Source organism: Catharus ustulatus, chromosome 30 (assembly GCF_009819885.2).
Source record: "Catharus ustulatus isolate bCatUst1 chromosome 30, bCatUst1.pri.v2, whole genome shotgun sequence".
In the NCBI taxonomy this organism is placed as follows: Eukaryota; Metazoa; Chordata; class Aves; order Passeriformes; family Turdidae; genus Catharus; species Catharus ustulatus.
In genome coordinates, this window is record NC_046250.1 from 1,431,360 (window position 1) to 1,451,220 (window position 19,861).

The following is a 19,861-nucleotide window of genomic DNA, read 5'->3' on the forward strand; positions in this document are numbered from 1 at the left end:
AAGGACATGGGGGGTGACAAGGACATGGGGGTGACAAAGAAAAGGGGATGACAAAAGAAAAGAGGGTGACAAAAAAAAAGAGGGTGACAAGGACACGACAGGGAGGTGACAAAGAAAAGGAGGTGACAAAAAGGAGGTGACAAAGGACAGGAGGGTGACAAAGAAAAGGACGGGGGGGGGGGGGGGGGTGGCCAGGATGCGGTAGCGAGGTGACAAGGACATGGGAGGTGACAAGGACACCCGGGCCGGGCCCGGCTCGGCGCGTGCCGGTGTCACCCGGTGTCACCCGGAGGAGCTGTTGACTGCACACAGTGCCACACCCGCGGTGGCCCTGTCACCGGAGCCAGCCGGAGTCACCCCCCTGTCCCCGCAGTGTCCCCGCGCTGTCCCCGGGGGTGGGGACACGGCGCTGGCTGCACACGGTGCCACACCCGCGGTGGCCCTGTCCGGTTGTCACCGGCGCTCGGGGACATTTAACGGCGGTGCCACCGCGGCGGGGAGGGGACACCATGGAGGGGACACGGGGGACACGGCACGAGGAGCGCGAGAGCCTGGTGGGGGCTGTGCATGGCGTGTCCGGGCCCGGTACGGGGACACTGGGGACACCTGGGGACACTGGGGACACCTGGGGACAGCCTGGGGACGGGGACAGCCGGGGGTGGGGACCCCGATGGCGTTTGTGACACAAAATAGGGACAGGAGAGGGGACAGTGGGGAGGGGACACCCGGGGAGGGGATGGGAGAGGGGACAGGGTGGGAACAGAAGGGGACATCGTGGGGACATCCTTGGGGACATCCCTGGGGACATCCATGGGGACAGAGGGACAGCCGGGAGTGGGGACCCCGATGGCGTTTGTGACACTAAATAGGGACAGGAGAGGGGACATCGTGGGGGCATCCCTGGGAACACTTGGGGACAGCCTGGGGACGGGAACAGCCGGGGGTGGGGACCCCGATGGCGTTTGTGACACAAAATGGGGACAGGAGAGGGGCCAGTGGGGAGGCGACACCCGGGGTGGGGACGGGAGAGGGGACAGGGTTTGGAACAGGAGGGGACATCGTGGGGACACCTGGGGACAGCCTGGGGACAGAGGGACAGCCGGGGATGGGGACCTCGATGGCGTTTGTGACACTAAAATGGGGACAAGAGAGGGGACAGGGATGGGGACAGGGGTGTCCCAGGCGGGGTGGTGACCCCGGGGCTGGGTTGGGGACAGCGCGGGGTGGTGGCCCGGGGTGCCAGCAGCGTGTCCCCGCAGTGGTGACAGCCACGCGCATGGCGGGCGCGGCCATGTACGAGCTGGTGCGGGTGGGACACGCGGAGCTCGTGGGGGAAATCATCCGGCTCGAGGGGGACATGGCCACGCTCCAGGTGTACGAGGAGACCTGTATCCTGTCCCCGTGTCCCCGTGTCCCCTCCCCGCCACCCCGCTGTCCCTCCCACCGCCCCGCCACCCTCTGCTGTCCCCTCCTTCTGTCCCCTGAGCCTCTGTCCCCTCCCTGACCCCTCCTTGTCCTCCCCGTCCTGTCCCCTCTGTCCCCGCCCCTCCCTGTCCCTTCCCTGTCCCCTGTCCTGTCCCCCCATCAGCCCCCCTGTCCTGTCCCTCTGTCGCCCGTCCTGTCCCTGCCCTGTCCCCTCCCTGTGTCCCCATCCCGCCCTGTCCCCTGTGTCCCGTCCCCTCCTCGTCCCCCTCATCCTCTCCCTGTCCCCGCTGTCGCCCCTTTCCCGTCTCCCCCAGCCCCGCTGTCCCCATCCCGTCCTTCCTGTCCCCAGTGTCCCCGCTGTCCCCCCAGCCCCGCTGTCCCCTTGTCCCCGTGTCCCCGTGTCCCCCCAGCCCCGCTGTCCCAGCCCCGCTGTCCCCTCAGCCCCACTGTCCCCGTGTCCCCCTGTCCCCGCTGTCCCCGTGTCCCCGTTGTCCCCGCTGTCTCCCCAGCCCCGCTCTCCCCGTGTCCCCCTGTCCCCGCTGTCCCTCTGTCCCCGCTGTCCTCCTGTCCTCGTGTCCCCGTGTCCCCGCTGTCCCCGCTGTCCCCTCTGTCCCCTGTCCCCGCTGTCCCCGTGTCCCCGTGTCCCCGTTGTCCCCCCAGCCCCGCTGTCCCCACTGTCCCCGCTGTCCCCGTGCCCCCGCTGTCCCCTCTGTCCCCATGTCCCCGCTGTCCCCATGTCCCCGCGGTGACGTTTCCTGAGCGGGGCGCAGCGGGGGTGCAGGTTGGGGACCCGGTTGTGCGCACGGGGAAGCCGCTCTCGGTGGAGCTGGGCCCGGGCATCCTGGGCTCCATCTTCGACGGGATCCAGCGGCCGCTGCGCGACATCGCCGAGGCCACGCGCAGCATCTACATCCCGCGGGGCACCAATGTCCCCGCGCTGCCGCGACACCTGGCCTGGGACTTCTCCCCCAGCAAGAACATCCGGGTGCGTGCTCCCTGCTGTCCCCTCCGTCCTGTCCCTTTGTCCCCTCCCTGTCCTGTCCCCCCTTTTCTGTCTTGTCATCCCCTCTGTCCCCTCCCTGTCCCCTCCATCCCCTTCTTGTCCCCACATCCTATCCCCTTGTCCCTTCCCTGTCCCCTCCGTATCGTCCCAGACCTCTGTCCCCACCCAATTGTCCTGTCTCCCTTCCCTGTCCCCTTGTCCCTTCCCTGTCCCCTCCGTGTCCCACCCAATTGTCCTGTCTCCCTTCCCTGTCCCCTTGTCCCTTCCCTGTCCCCTCCGTGTCCCATCCAATTGTCCTGTCTCCCTTCCCTGTCCCCGCCATCCTGTCCCTCTGTCCTTTCTCTGTCCCTCCTGTCCTGTCCCTGCCAAGGGACACCATGCTCCGTTGTCACCTCATTCTGTCCTCCCCTGTCCCCTCCCTGTCCCCCCTGACAAGGAGGGCACCCCAAAAAGGCAGTGGGGACACGCTGGCACAGAGGATACGGGGACGCGCTGGGGACACAGGGACATCGGGAACTCGAAGACACTGGGGTCACAGGGACATTGGGGACACAGGATATGGGGACACGGGTACACGGGGGACACAGGGGACACAGGGACATCGGGAACTCGGAGACACGGGGGACACAGGGACATCAAGAGATGGGATATGGGGACACGGGCACACAGGGACATTGGGACACAGGATATGGGGACACAGGGATCACAGGGGGGTCACACGAGGGTCGCACGTGGGGGACACAGGGAAATGGGGATGGAGGGACATGAGGACACGAAGGTCGCAGGGACATGGGGACACGGGGACACGGAGGACACAGGGGACACAGGGACACCAGGACACGGGATATGGGGACACGGAGTCGCAGGGACAGTGGGGGACACAGGGAAATGGGGATGCAGGACATGAGGACACGAAGGTCGCAGGGACGTAGGGACACGGGGACACGGGGACACGGGGACTGCCGCTGTCCCACCCCCCGGGGGTGGCTGACGGTGTCGCCGCCGTGTCCCCAGGTCGGGAGCCACGTGACAGGCGGGGACATTTACGGGACGGTGGCGGAGAACTCGCTGCTGCAGCACCGGCTGATGGTCCCGCCCCGCAGCCGCGGCACCGTCACCTACATCGCGCCCCCCGGGCACTACGGAGCGGCGGTGAGCGGGGCACGGCACCGGCACCGGCACCGGGGGAACCGGGGGCAGTGGGATCAATGGGATCGGGATCAATGGGATCAGTGGGATTGAGATCATCGGCACCGGGGGCACCGGGATCAGCGGGATCAATGGGATCGGGATCAATGGGATTGGGATCACCGGCACCAGGAGCACTGACACCGGGAGACCGGGATCACTGGCACTGGGATCAGGATCAGTGGGATCAGTGGGATTGGGATCACCAACACCGGGAGCACCAGGATCACCAGCACTGGGATCAGTGGGATCAGGATCAATGGGATCAGGATCAGTAGGATCAGTGGGATTGGGATCACCGGCACCAGGAGCACTGGCACCGGGAGACCAGGATCACCGGCACTGGGATCAGTGGGATCAGTGGGATCAAGATCAGCGCGATCAGGATCAGTGGGATCAGGATCAGTGGGATCAGTGGGACCAGGATCAGTGGGATCCTGATCCTGGCTGATCCCAGACTGATCCCGGCTGATCCCAGCTGATCTCAGGCCAGTACCAGAATGATTCCAGCTGATCCCAGGCCAGTCCCTGACTGATCCCAGACAGATCCTGGGCTGATCCCAGCTGATCCCAGGCTGACCCCAGCTGATCCCACCTGAGCCCAGTCTGATCCCAGCTGATCCTGGGCTGATCCCAGCCTCATCCCAAACTGATCCCAGCTGATCCCAGCCTGATCCCAGCTGATCCCAGCCTGATCCCAGCTGATCCCAGACCGATCCCAGCCTGATCCCAGCTGATCCCAGCTGATCATGGGCTGATCCCAGCTGATCCCAGCCTGATCCCAGACCGATCCCAGCCTGATCCCAGCTGATCATGGGCTGATCCCAGCCTGATCCCAGCTGATCCCAGGCTGATCCCAGGCTGATCCCAGCCTGATCCCAGCTGATCATGGGCTGATCCCGGCTGATCCCAGCTGATCCCAGCTGACCCTGAGCTGATCCCAGACTGATCCCAGCTGATCCTGGCTGATAGTGGGATGATCCCAGACTGATCCCAGCTGATCCCAGCTGATCCCAGCCTGATCCCAGTGATCCCACAGGACGTGGTGCTGGAGCTGGAGTTCCAGGGGGTCCGTGAGCCGCTCTCCATGATCCAGGTGTGGCCGGTCCGGCAGGTCCGGCCCGTGGCCGAGAAGCTCCCGGCCAATCACCCCCTGCTGACCGGCCAGAGGGTCCTGGATGCTCTGTTCCCGTAGGGCTGGGACTGGGATGGGACTGCGGTGGGACTGGGATGGACTGGGACTGGGATGGGACTGGGATGGGACTGGGATGGACTGGGAATGGGGATGGGACTGGGATGAGACTGGGAATGGGACTGGGAGGGGACTGGGATGGGACTGGGATGGGACTGGGAATGGGAATGGGAATGGGGATGGGGATGGGGATGGGAATGGGATGGGACTGGGAATGGGAATGGGATGGGAATGGGATGGGACTGGGAATGGGAATGGGATGGGACTGGGATGGGACTGGGATGGACTGGGATGGGACTGGGAATGGGAATGGGATGGGAATGGAATGGGAATGGGAATGGGAATGGGACTGGGGTGGGACTGGGATGGGGATGGGGTGGGACTGGGAATGGGAATGGGAATGGGACTGGGAATGGGGTGGGACTGGGATGGGACTGGGATGGGAATGGGATGGGACTGGGATGGGACTGGGAATGGGAATGGGGATGGGGATGGGGATGGGGATGGGAATGGGATGGGACTGGGAATGGGAATGGGATGGGACTGGGATGGGACTGGGATGGACTGGGATGGGACTGGGAATGGGAATGGGAATGGGAATGGGACTGGGATGGGACTGGGAATGGGAATGGGAATGGGACTGGGGTGGGACTGGGATGGAACTGGGAATGGGAATGGGACTGGGGATGGGAATGGGACTGGGGATGGGATTGGGGATGGGACAGGAGCAGAGACAGGGACAGGGAACAGGGATGGGGACAAGGACAGGGATAGGGACAGGGAGAGATGAATTTGGGGACAGGGATGGGGACAGAGAGGGATGGATTTGGGAATAGGGATGGGGACAGGGATGGGAACAGGGATGGGAACAGGGATAGGGACAGGGAAGGATGGATTTAGGGACAGGGATGGCAATAGGGAGAGATGGATTTGGAGGGACAGGGAAGGGGACAGTGAAAGATGAATTTAGGAACAGGGATGGGGACATGCACAGGTGGCACTGAGGTCGGGCCACCCCCGTGCCGTGTCCCCGTGTCCCCAGGTGTGTCCAGGGTGGCACCACGGCCATCCCGGGCGCGTTCGGCTGCGGTAAGACGGTGATTTCGCAATCGCTGTCCAAGTACTCCAACAGCGACGTCATCGTCTACGTGGGGTGCGGGGAGCGCGGCAACGAAATGTCCGAGGTGCTGCGGGACTTCCCCGAGGTGACAGCGACACGGACAGCGCCACACGGCACACGGGACAGCGGGGGGACACGGGACAGCGGGGGGACACGGGGACAGCGGGGGGACACGGGACAGCGGGGGGACACGGGACAGCGAGGGGACATGGGGACAGTGGGGGGACACGGGGACATGGATGGGGACACGGGGACAGCGGGGGGACACGGGGACAGCGGCACACGGGACAGCGGGGGGACACGGGACAGCGAGGGGACACGGGACAGCGGGGGGACACGGGACAGCGGCACACGGGACAGCGGGAGGGACACAGGGACAGCGGGGGGACATGGGGACAGCGGCACAAGGGACAGCGGGGGGACACGGGACAGCGGCACGCGGGACACGGGACAGCGGGGGGACACGGGGACATTGATGGGGACACGGGACAGCGGGGGGGACACGGGGACAGCGGCACGCGGGACACGGGACAGCGGGGGGACACGGGGACAGCGATGGGGACACGGGACAGCGGCACACGGGGCAGCGGGGGGACACGGGACAGCGAGGGGACACGGGGAGGTGACTCGTGGTGACAATACCACTGCTGTCCCCAACTGACCATGGAGGTGTCCCAGGGTGACACAGGGGTGACACAGGGAGGTGACACGTGGTGACAATGACACTGCTGACCCCAGCTGACCATGGAGGTGTCGCGGGGTGACACAGGGGTGACAAGGGGAGGTGACACGTGGTGACAATGACACTGCTGACCATGGAGGTGTCCCAGGATGACACGGGGAGGTGACTCGTGGTGACAATGCCACTGCTGTCCCCAACTGACCATGGAGGTGTCCCAGGGTGACACAGGGGTGACACAGGGAGGTGACACGTGGTGACAATGACACTGCTGACCCCAGCTGACCATGGAGGTGTCGCGGGGTGACACAGGGGTGACAAGGGGAGGTGACACAGGGGTGACAATGACACTACTGACCATCGAGGTGTCCCGGGGGGACACAGGGGTGACAAGGGGAGGTGACACGTGGTGACAATGACACTGCTGACCATGGAGGTGTCCCGTGGTGACACAGGGGTGACACAGGGAGGTGACACGTGGTGACAATGACACTGCTGACCATGGAGGTGTCCCAGGGTGACACAGGGGTGGCACGGGGAGGTGACACGTGGTGACAATGACACTGCTGTCCCCAGCTGACCATGGAGGTCGATGGCCGCTCCGAGTCCATCATGAAGCGCACGACGCTCGTGGCCAACACGTCCAACATGCCGGTGGCCGCACGAGAGGCCTCGATCTACACCGGTGGGGACACGGGGACAGGGACATGGGGGACATGGGGGACAAGGGGAATGGGGGGACATGAGTGGGACAGAGAGGGACAGAGTCACAGGGGGACACGGGGGGGACACGGGGGATGGGGGGGGAAGTGGGGGAGACAGGGACACAAGGGACAGAGACACGAGGGGCAGGGACACGGGTGTCACACACCTGTCACACACCTGTCCCACTGTCACACACCTGTCACACACCTGTCCCACTGTCACACACTGTCCCACTGTCCCAGGTATCACTCTCTCAGAGTATTTTCGGGACGTGGCATTACACAGTTGTGTCACACACATGTCACACACCTGTCACACACTGTCACACCTGTGTCACACCTGTGCAGGTATCACTCTCTCAGAGTATTTTCGGGACATGGGGTTGCACGGCTGTGTCACACACCTGTCACACCTGTCACACACCTGTCACACTGTCACACACCTGTCTCACTGTCCCACTGTCCCAGGTATCACTCTCTCAGAGTATTTTCGAGACGTGGGGTTGCACAGCTGTGTCACACACCTGTCACACCTGTCACACACCTGTCACACACCTGTCACACACCTGTCACACACTGTCCCACTGTCCCAGGTATCACTCTCTCAGAGTATTTTCGGGACATGGGGTTGCACAGCTGTGTCACACACCTGTCACACACTGTCACACACCTGTCACACACCTGTCACACACTGTCACACACTGTCCCACTGTCACAGGTATCACTCTCTCAGAGTATTTTCGGGACATGGGGTTGCACAGCTGTGTCACACACCTGTCACACTGTCACACACTGTCACACACCTGTCACACTGTCACACACCTGTCACACTGTCACACACCTGTCACACACTGTCACACCTGTGCAGGTATCACTCTCTCAGAGTATTTTCGGGACATGGGGTTGCACGGCTGTGTCACACACCTGTCACACCTGTCACACACCTGTCACACTGTCACACACCTGTCACACACCTGTCACACTGTCACACACCTGTCACACCTGTCACACACCTGTCACACACCTGTCACACTGTCACACACTGTCACACCTGTGTCACACCTGTGCAGGTATCACTCTCTCAGAGTATTTTCGGGACATGGGGTTGCACAGTTGTCTCCTGGCCGACTCCACGTCCCGCTGGGCCGAGGCTCTGCGCGAGATCTCCGGGCGCCTGGCAGAGATGCCCGCGGGTGAGACCCCAAAAAACCCGGAATTGGGGGTGGGGGAGACCCCAAAATCTGGGATGGGGATTGGGGAATGAAGGGGTGAGACCCCAAAAACCGGGATGGAGGGTGGGGGAATGGAGACCCCGAAATCTGGGATTGGGATGAGACCCCAAAATCCGGGATTGGGGGGAGGAGAGACCCCCAAAACCCCAGGATAGGGGGTGGGTGAGACCCCGAAATCCGGGATTGGGGTGGGGGTGGGACCCCAAAAACCCCGGAATTGGGAGGTGGGGGGATGAGACCCCAAAATCTGGGTTTGGGGTGGGGGTGGGATCCCAAAAATCCGGGATTGGGGTTGGGGGAGACCCTGAAATCTGGGTTTGGGGGGGGGGGGGTGAGACCCCAAAATCTGGGATTTGGGTGGGGTGAGACCCCAAATCCCAGGAATCCGGGGATAAATGGGGTCTGGGAATGCGTGGGGACCCAAAATCCAGAATTTGGAGGGTGGGGGTGAGACCCCAAAAATCCCAGGATTTGGGGGGTGGGGACAGCCGTGTCAGACAGCGGGTACCAGGGGTGACAGGGAGGTGACAGGGAGGTGACAGTGCTCCTGGGGAAGTGACAGGAGATGACAAGAGGTGACAGGAGGTGACAGGGGGTGACAGCCGTTTCCCCGTGTCCCCACAGACAGCGGGTACTGGGGGATCACAGGGGGTGGCAGGAGGTGACAGGAGGTGACAGGGGATGACATGAGGTGACAGGGAGGTGACAGCCGTGTCCCCGTGTCCCCGCAGACAGCGGGTACCCCGCGTACCTCGGGGCCCGCCTGGCCTCGTTCTACGAGCGCGCGGGGCGGGCGCGGTGCTTGGGGACCCCCGAGCGCGAGGGCAGCGTCAGCATCGTGGGAGCGTGAGTGTCACCGTGTCACCCTGTCACCGTGTCCCCGTGTCCCCGTGTCCCCATGTCCCCCTGTCACCGTGTCCCCCTGTCCCCATGTCCCCATGTCACCATGTCCCCGTGTCCCCCTGTCACTGTGTCCCCGTGTCACTGTGTCCCCGTGTCCCCGTGTCACCGTGCCACTGTGTCACCGTGTCCCCGTGTTACCGTGTCACCGTGTCACCATGTCACTGTGTCACCGTGTCACCGTGTCACCGTGTCACTGTGTCCCCGTGTCACCGTGTCCCCATGTCCCCATGTCACCATGTCCCCGTGTCCCCCTGTCACTGTGTCCCCGTGTCACTGTGTCCCCGTGTCCCCATGTCCCCATGTCACCATGTCCCCGTGTCCCCCTGTCACTGTGTCCCCGTGTCACTGTGTCCCCGTGTCCCCGTGTCACCGTGCCACTGTGTCACCGTGTCCCCGTGTTACCGTGTCACCGTGTCACCATGTCACTGTGTCACCGTGTCATCGTGTCCTCATGTCACCATGTCAGTGTGTCACCGTGTCCCCCTGTCACCGTGTCCCCGTGTCATCATGTCACCGTGTCCCCGTGTCACTGTGTCCCCGTGTCCCCGTGTCACCGTGCCACTGTGTCACCGTGTCCCCGTGTCACCGTGTCCCCATGTCCCCATGTCACCATGTCCCCGTGTCCCCCTGTCACCGTGTCCCCATGTCACCGTGTCACCGTGTCAGTGTGTCACCGTGTCCCCGTGTCATCATGTCACCGTGTCCCCGTGTCACTGTGTTCCCGTGTCCCCGTGTCACCGTGTCACCGTGTCACTGTGTCACCCTGTCACCGTGTCCTCGTGTCACCGTGCCACCGTGTCCCCGTGTCACCGTGTCAGTGTGTCACCGTGTCACCGTGCCACCGTGTCCCCATGTAACCGTGTCCCCAGCGGGGTGACAAGGGCGGGGGATCCCCCGGAGCGCCCCCAGCTCACCCCAACCCCCTCCCCCCGCAGGGTGTCCCCACCCGGAGGGGATTTCTCGGATCCTGTCACCTCGGCCACGCTGGGAATCGTGCAGGTGAGGGGACAGGGGACAGAGGGGACAGGGGGACACAGGGGACAGTGAGGACAAGGGGACACAGAGGACAGAGGGGACAGGGAGACGGGGACAGCGTGGAGGGGGCGTGAGTGGGACAGGGACACACGGGGGGGGGACAGAGACGGTGACGTGATGGGAGGGACACGGAGGGGACAGGGACACACAAGGAGGGGACAGGGACAGGCTTGGGAGGGACATGGGGACACTCGGAGTGGGACACACCGATAGTGACCCCTGAGTGAGGACATGGGGGTGACATCCCCGGTGTCACAGGTGGGGACTGGACAAGAAACTCGGGGACAGGCTGGGTGACACGGGGGTGACACCGGGTGACACTGCCGGGTGCTCCAGGGGGATAAGAAGCTCAAGGGTGACACTGGGTGACACAGGGTGACACTGGGTGACACGAGGTGACACAGGTGACACTCTCAGGTGTTCTGGGGGCTGGACAAGAAGCTGGTGCAGCGCCAGCACTTCCCCTCGGTGACATGGAGTGACATTACCGGGGGTTCCATGGGGATAGGAAGCTCGGGGACAGGCTGGGTGACACGGAGGTGACTCGAGGTGACAGAGGGTGACACAGGTGACACCCTCAGGTGTTCTGGGGGCTGGACAAGAAGCTGGCTCAGCGTAAGCACTTCCCCTCGGTGACACGGGGTGACATTACTGGGGGTTCCATGGGGATAGGAAGCTTGGGGGTGCCCAGGGTGACACTGGGTGACACTGGGTGACACAGGTGACACAGGGTGACACAGGTGACACTCTCAGGTGTTCTGGGGGCTGGACAAGAAGCTGGCTCAGCGCAAGCACTTCCCCTCGGTGACACGGGGGTGACACGGGGTGACATTACCGGGGGTTCCATGGGGATAAGAAGCTCGGGGGTGCCCTGCGTGACCCGAGGTGACACTGGGTGACACAGGGTGACACAGAATGACACAGGTGACACTCTCAGGTGTTCTGGGGGCTGGACAAGAAGCTGGCGCAGAGGACTTCCCCTCGGTGACACGGGGGTGACATTACCGGGGGTGACACTGCCGCGTGTTCCAGGGGGATAGGAAGCTCGGGGATGCCCTGGGTGACACGGAGGTGACCCGAGGTGACACAGGTGACACGGGGGTGACACGAGATGACACAGGGTGACACAGATGACACCCTCAGGTGTTCTGGGGGCTGGACAAGAAGCTGGCTCAGCGCAAGCACTTCCCCTCGGTGACACGGGGTGACATTACCGGGGGTTCCATGGGGATAAGAAGCTCAGGGACAGGCTGGGTGACCCGCGGGTGACACAGGTGACACAAGGTGACACAGGTGACACCCTCAGGTGTTCTGGGGGCTGGACAAGAAGCTGGCTCAGCGCAAGCACTTCCCGTCGGTGAACTGGCTGATCTCGTACTCGCGGTACCTGCGGGCGCTGGAGCCGCACTACGAGCGCGCCCACCCCGAGCTGCCCGCGCTGCGCGACCGCGCCCGGCGCATCCTGCAGGAGGAGGAGGAGCTGGCCGAGATCGTGCAGCTCGTGGGGAAGGTGAGGTTGGGGGGTTTATTTATGGGATTTATGGGATTTATGGGGTCTGTGGGGTCTGTGGGGTCTGGGGTGTGAGATATGGGATAGGGGATGTGGGGTCTGAGATGTGGAATTGGGGTCTGGGACCCTGCAGGAGGAGCTGGCCGAGATCGTGCAGCTCGTGGGGAAGGTGAGTTTGGGGTTTATTTATGGGATTTATGGGATTTATGAGATGTGTAGGGTCTGAGGTGTGAGATATGGGATATGGGGTGTGGGGTCTGGGGTGTGGGTTTGGGGTCTGGGACCCTGCAGGAGGAGGAGGAGCTGGCAGAGATCGTGCAGCTCGTGGGGAAGGTGAGTTTGGGCTTTATTTATGGGATTTATGGGATTTGTAGGGTCTGGGATGTGAGATATGGGATAGGAGGTGTGGGGTCTGGGATGCAGATTTGGGGTCTGGGACCCTGCAGGAGGAGCTGGCAGAGATCGTGCAGCTCATGGGGAAGGTTTGTGGGGTTTATTTATGGGATTTATGGGATTTGTAGGGTCTGGGTGTGAGATATGGGATAGGGGATGTGAGATATGGGATAAGGGATGTGGGGTCTGAGGTGTGGGTTTGGGGTCTGGGACCCTGCAGGAGGAGCTGGCCGAGATCGTGCAGCTCGTGGGGAAGGTGTGTGGGGTTTATTTATGGGATTTATGGGATTGATGGGATGTGCAGGGTCTAGGTGTGAGATATGGGATAGGGGATGTGGGATTTATGGGATCTATGATGTGAGATATGGGATATGGGTTTGGGATCTGGGATCCTGCAGGAGGAGGAGGAGCTGGCAGAGATCGTGCAGCTCGTGGGGAAGATTTGTGGGGTCTATTTATGGGATTTATGGGATGTACGGGATTTATGGGATTTATGGGATCTATGGGGTCTGTGGGGTCTGGGTGTGAGATATGGGATGTGGATTTGGGGTCTGGGACCCTGCAGGAGGAGCTGGTTGAGATCATGCAGCTCGTGGGGAAGGTGCGGGGTATCTATGGGATTTATGGGATCTATGGGATTTGTGGGATTGATGGGACTTGGGCTGTGGGGTCTGGGAGGGGCTGTGGTCCCGGCAGTGACAGGACCCCCCCGTGTCCCCGCCAGGCGTCGCTGGCCGAGGGTGACAAGGTGACACTGGAGGTGGCCAAGCTGCTCAAGGACGATTTCCTGCAGCAGAACGGATACTCGGCCTACGACCGGTACTGGGACCACAAACCTGACCCCAAAACCTGAACCCTGACCCCAAACCTGACCCCAAACCTGAACCCAAAACCTGAACCCTGACCCCAAACCTGACCCCAAAACCTGAACCCTGACCCCAAACCTGCCCCAAACCTGAACCCAAAACCTGAACCCTGACCCCAAACCTGACCCCAAACCTGAACCCAAACCTGAACCCTGACCCCAAACCTGACCCCAAAACCTGAACCCTGACCCCAAACCTGACCCCAAACCTGAACCCAAACCTGAACCCTGACCCCAAACCTGACCCCAAACCTGACCCCAATTGGGACTGGGATCCCAAACCCTGACCCCAAACCTGACCCAAACCTGACCCAACCCTGACCCCAACCCTGAACCCAAACCCTGACCCCAAACCCTGACTCCAAACCTGAACCCAACCCTGACCCCAACCCTGACCCCAAAACCTGAACCCTGACCCCAAACCTGACCCCAAACCTGACCCCAACCCTGACCCCAAACCTGACCCCAAACCCTGACCCCAACTGGTACCGGGACCCCCAGGAACCCCCAGGACACCCCCAGACCCCCCAAAACCCCTCTCTGACCCCTCCTGACCCCCCAAATTCCTCCCCAAAGCCCCCAGACCCCCCAAACCTCCCACCCAGACCCCCCAAAAAACCCCCCAAACCCCTCAAATCCCCCCCAAATTCCACCCTGACCCCCCCAGTTCTACCAGCCCGTGGGGATGCTGCACTGGGACCCCCCTTAACCCCCCAAATTGCCTCCCAAATTCCTCTCAAACCCCCCAAATTCCCCCCAAAACCCCTCCCTGACCCCTCCAAATTCCCCCCCTGACCCCCCCGTGCCCCCCCCCAGGTTCTGTCCGTTCTACAAGACCGTGGGGATGCTGCAGAATCTCGTCACCTTCTACGAGCTGGCCCGGGGGGCAGTGGAGAGCTCGGGGCCCGAGGAGCAGCGTGTCACCTGGGCCACCATCCGCGAGGCCATGGGTGACATCCTGTACCGCCTGAGCGCCATGAAGTTCCAGGTGGGCTCGGGGGGGAAAGGGGGCACGGCGCTGGGGGTCCTGGGGGGGGCTTAGAGGGGGGGTTTGGGGGTTCTGGGGGAAGGTTAAAAGAGGATTTGGGGATTCTAGGGGGCGTTAAAGGGGAATTTGGGGGTTCTAGGGGAGGGATAAAAGGGGAGTGGGGGTTAAAGGGGGGGTTTGGGGGTCCTGGGGGGGATTAAAGGGGGATTTTGGGATTCTAGGGGGGGTTAAAGGGGGGATTTGGGGGTTCTAGGGGGGAGTAAAGGGGGATTTGGGGGTCCCAGAGGGGGTTAAAGGGGGGATTTGGGGTCCTAGGGGAGGGTTAAGGGGGGTTTAGGGATTCCATGTGAAGGTTAAAAGTGGTTTTGGGGACACAGACCCCCGTGGAGGGGTCCTAGGGGAGGGTTAAAGGGGGATTTGGAGGTCCTAGGGGAGGTTAAAGGGGGGGTTTGGGGATTCTAGGGGAGGTTAAAGTGGTGTTTGAGGGTTCTAGAGGGGGTTAGAGGGGGATTTGGGGGTTCTAGGAGGGATTAAAGGGGGGGTTGGGGTTCTGGGGGGGGGTTAAAGGGGGGATTTGGGGGTCCCATGTGAAGGTTAAAAAGGGTTTTGGGGGCACAGACCCCCGTGGAGGGGTCCTAGGGGAGGGTTAAAGTGGAGTTTGGGGGTCCTGGAGGGGGTTAAAGGGGGGGGTTGAGGGTTCTAGGGGAGGGTTAAAGGGGGTTTTGGGGGTCATAGGGGAGGTTTAAGGGTGGTTTGGGGGTTCTAGGAGGGGTTAAAGGGGGATTTAGGGGTTCTAGGAGGGATTAAGGGGGGTTTGGGGGTTCCAGGAGGGAGTAAAGGGGGATTTGGGGGGTCCCCTGTGAAGGTCAGAGGGGGTTTTGGGGGCAGAAACCCCCCTGGGGGGGTCCTAGGAGAGGGGTAAAGGGGAGTGGGGGCTCTAGGGGAGGGGTAAAGGGGGATTTTGGGATTCTAGAGGGGGTTAAGGGGGGATTTGGGGGCCGGGATCCTTGTGGACGGGTCCTAGGGGAGGGTTAAGGGGGGGTTTGGGGGTCCTAGGGAGGGTTAAAGTGGGATTTTGGGATTCTAGGGGGGGTTAAAGGGGGGTTTGGGGGGTTCCATGTGAAGGTTAAAAGCAGTTTTGGGGGCACAGACCCCCGTGGAGGGGTCCTAGGGGAGGGTTAAAGGTGAATTTGGGGGTCCTAGGAGGGGTTAAAGGAGGATTTGGGGGTCCTGGAGGGGGTTAAAGGGGGATTTGGGGGTCCTAGGGGAGGTTAAAGGGGGGTTTGGGGTTTCTAGGGAAGGGGTAATGGGGGATTTGGGGGTTCTAGGAAAGGGTTAAGGGGGGTTTTAGGGATCCCATGTGAAGGTTGGGGGGAGTTTTGGGGGCACAGACCCCCGTGGAGGGATTCTAGGGGAGGGTTAAAGCGGAATTTGGGGGTTCTAGGGGAGGGGTAAAGGAGGTTTAGGGATCCTGGGCAGGGTTAAAGGGGGGTTTGGGGGCCGGGATCCCTGTGGACGGGTCCTAGGGGAGGGTTAAGGGGGGTTTGGGGGTCGTGGGAGGGGTTAAAGGAGGATTTGGGGGTCCTGGGGGGATTAAAGGGGGATTTAAGGTTCTAGAGGGGGTTAGAGGGGGATTTGGGGGTCCTAGGGGAAGGTTAAAAGAGGATTTGGGGATTCTAGGGGAGGTTAAAGGGGAGTTTGGGGTTTCTAGGGGAGGGGTAAAGGGGGGTTTGAGGGTCCTAGGGGGGGGTTAAAGGGGGTTTGGGGGTCCTGTGTGAAGGTTGGGGGGGGGTTTGGGGGCACAGACTCCCGTGGGGGTCCTAGGGGGGGTTAAGGGGAGTTTTAGGGGTCCCATGTGAAGGTTAAAGGGGATTTGGGGGTTCTAGGGGGGTTAAAGGGGGGTTTGGAGGTCCTAGGGGAGGTTAAAGGGGGGGTTGGGGATTCTAGGGGAGGGTTAAGGAGGGTTTTGGGGGCCGGGATCCGTGTGGACGGGTCCTAGGGGAGGATTAAAGGGGATTTGGGGGTCCTAGGGGAGGGGTAAAGGGGAATTTGAGGGTCCTAGGAGGGGTTAAAGGGGGGTTTGGGGGTCCTCGGGGGGGTTAAAGGGGGGAGTTTGGGGGTCCTGGGAGGGGTTAAAGGGGAATTTGAGGGTTCTAGGATGACTAAAGGGGGATTTGGGGGTTCTAGGGGAGGGGTAAAGGGGGATTTGGGGGTCCCATGTGAAGGTTAAAAAGGGTTTTGGGGACACAGATCCCCGCGGAGGGTCCTGGGGAAGGTTAAAGGGAGACGGATTTTGGGGAGGGGTCCCACACGGAGCTCAGTGTGGGTGTCCGGGCATGACTGTGACCCCCCGTGTGGGTCTGAGGGTGACACCCCCGTGTCCCCCCGTGTCCCCCCGTGTCCCCCCGTGTCCCCTGTGACTGTCACAACGCGTGTCCGGGGGGCTGTGACCCCATTTTGGGATCCCACAGTGAATCCCAGGCGGAATTTGGGGAGGGGTCTCACACGGAGCGTGGTCTGGAGGTGACACCGCCGTGTCCCCCCGTGTCCCCCCGTGTCCCCCCGTGTCCCCTGTCCCCAGGACCCGGTGAAGGACGGCGAGCAGCGCATCCTGGCCGCGTACGCGCAGCTGCAGGAGGAGATGGTGGCGGCGTTCCGCAGCCTGGGGGACTGAGGGGACAGCGGGAGGGGACAGCGGGAGGGGACAGCGGGAGGGGACAGGGGACAGCGGGAGGGGACAGCGGGGGTGGGACAGGATGGGGGGGTCCCCCGAGGTCCCCAATAAAGGCACGAGGTGGCACTTGAGCTGCAGGTGTGGCTTCCCGAGGAGGGTGGGAGCGTCCGGTGGGGGGGGGTGACAATGGGGGGGTGACAGTGGGGGGGTGACAGTGGGGGTGGCACTGGGGGGGTGACAGTGGGGGGTGACAGTGGAGGGTGACACTGGGGGTGACAATGGGGGTGGCACTGGAGGCGGGGCAATGGGGGTGACAATGGGGGGGTGACAGTGGGGGTGACAGTGGTGGTGGCACTGGGGGGGTGACAGTGGGGGTGACAATGGGGGTGACAATGGAGGAGTGACAGTGGGGGTGACAATGGGGGTGACAATGGAGGAGTGACAGTGGGGGTGACAATGGGGGTGACAATGGGGGTGGCACTGGGGGTGGCACTGGGGGGGTGACAATGGGGGGTGACAGTGGAGGGTGACAATGGGGGGTCACAATGGGAAGTGACAGTGGGAGGTGACAGTGGAGGTGGCACTGGGGGGGTGACAGTGAGGGTGACAGTGGGGGGACACTGGGGGGGTGACAATGGGAAGTGACAGTGGGAGGTGACAGTGGAGGTGGCACTGGGGGGGTGACAGTGGGGGTGACAATGGGGAGGACACCGGGGGTGGCACTGGGGGGGACATAGGGGGGACACTGGGGGTGACAATGAGGGTGACAATGGGGGGGACAATGGGGGGACAATGGGGGGGACAATGGGGGGACAATGGGGAACACTGGGGGTGACAATGGGGGGGTGACAGTGGGGGGGTGACAATGGGAGGTGACAATGGGGGTGGCACTGGGGGTGGCGCTGGGAGTGACAATGAGGGGGTGACAGTGGGAGTGGCACTGGAGGGGTGACAGCGGGGGTGTCAATGGGGGTGACAATGATGTGGCACTGGGGGGTGACAGTGGGGGTGGCGCTGGGTGTGGCACTGGGGGTGACAATGGGGGTGGCACTGGGGGGTGACTATGACGGTGACACTAGGGAGACATTGGGGCGACACTAGGCCGACGTTGCGGGTGACAATGACGGTGACAATGGGGGACAATGGGGGTGACAATGAGGGTGACCATGAGGGTGACAATGGGGGTGACAATGGGGGGACGCTGGGGGTGACAATGAGGGGGTGACACTGCAGGGGGGACAATGAAGGGATGTCCCTTCCTGCGCCGGGGGGGTCGAGGGGCGGTGACGGGGTGGGGGAGGGGTCGGGCTGTTATTGTCCCTCCCCGTGTGACATCGAGGGACAGCGACACCCGGAGAGGGGGGGGATACACCCTGGGGGGGGGACAGGGACACGTGACACAGTGGGGACACCCTGGGGGGACACGGAGGGGTGAGGGGACACGGGGGTGACAGGAACAGCCCGGATGGGACACGGGGACACTTTGGGGGCACATGGGGTGGGACAGGGGGGTGACAAGGGACATGGTGGTGACACTGGGACAGGGGGGTGACACTGACTGGGACACGGGGGTGGCAGGGACACCCCGGGGGGAACATGGGGACACTTCAGGTGGGACAGGGGGGTGACAAGGACACCCTGAGTGGGACATGGCGGTGACACTGTGACACGAGCGTGGCAGGGACACCCCAAGGGGATCATGGGGACACCTCGAGTGGGACAGGGGGGTGACAGGGACACTCTGGAAGGGACACGGAGGTGACAGTGAAGCCCTAACTGGCACACAGAGGTGACAGGGACACTCTGGAGGGGATGTGGGGGACACTTTGGGGTGGGACAGGGGGGTGACAGGGACACTCGGGAAGGGGACACAGAGGTGACACTGGGACACGGGCGTGGCAGGGACACCCTGAGTGGGATCATGGGGACACTTCAGGTGGGACAGGGGGGTGACAGGGACACTCTGGAAGGGACACAGGGGTGGCAGTGACGCCCTAACTGGGACACAGAGGTGACAGGGACACTCTGGGAGGGACACGGAGGTGACAATGAGGCCCTAACTGCGACACAGGCCTGACAGGGACACTCTGGGAGGGACACGGAGGTGGCAGTGACGCCCTAAGTGGGACACAGCGGTGACAGGGACACTCTGGAGGGGATGTGGGGACACTTTGGGGGGTGACAGGGGGGTGACAAGGACACTGCGGGTGGGACACAGCGGTGACAGTGACCCTGGGAAGGACACGGTGGTGGCACTGAGGGACACGGGGGTGGCAGTGTCTGTCCCCCACGTCATGGGAGGTGACCCCAGGAGGGGGGGGTGACACCCACGGGGACATTCGGGACCACCCCCCGCGGGGAGGAGCCGCCACGTGGCAGGGTCGGGCCCTTGTAGGGGTGTGACCCCCCCGTGTGTCCCCCCCCGAGGCTGGCGGTGTCACTTGTGTCCCCCGTGTCCCCCTCGGGCCATGTGGGAGCTGCTGCTGCTGCTGGGCCTGGGGCTGGGGGCGGCCCTGGGGACCCCCGGTGGGTGTGGGGGGGGCCGGGGGGGTTTGGGGGGTTCAGAGGGGTCGGGGGTGTTGGGGTCAGGGGGGTTCTGGGGGAGGGGGGTTGGGGGAGGGGTCCAGGGAGGCGGTGGGGTGTGGGGAGTGCGGGGGTCAGGGGGGTCTGGGGAGTTCTGGGGGGTTCTGGGTAGCTCGGGGGTCTCAGGGGGTGTGGGGAGTCGGGGGGTGTTTGGGGTCAGGGGGGTCAGGGGAGTTCTGGGGGTCCGGGGGGGCTGTGGGGTGGGGGGAGTCCGGGGATCAGGGGGTCAGGGGGGTCAGGGGGTTCTGGGGGGTCTGAGGTGTCCGGGGGTCTCAAGGGGTGGGGGGAGTCGGGGATCAGGGGGGTCAGGGGGTCCAGGGTGTCCAGGGGTCTCGGGGGTCTCAGGGGGTGCGGGGAATCCGGGGGT

The 19,861-nt window shown here is 63.1% G+C and overlaps 1 protein-coding gene across 1 annotated transcript; it reads left to right on the forward strand.

Moving 5' to 3' along the window:
* Positions 1-509: 509 nt before the first annotated feature.
* Positions 510-16,911, forward strand: LOC117008608 (V-type proton ATPase catalytic subunit A-like). The gene is made up of 14 exons (XM_033082582.1): positions 510-585; positions 1,260-1,388; positions 2,196-2,410; positions 3,443-3,580; positions 4,656-4,807; positions 5,851-6,013; positions 7,184-7,292; positions 8,382-8,504; positions 9,275-9,389; positions 10,382-10,445; positions 11,788-11,991; positions 13,109-13,203; positions 14,066-14,237; positions 16,819-16,911. Exons 1-14 carry the CDS (start codon positions 510-512, stop codon positions 16,909-16,911), a joined length of 1,848 nt encoding a protein of 615 aa, XP_032938473.1.
* Positions 16,912-19,861: the final 2,950 nt, after the last annotated feature.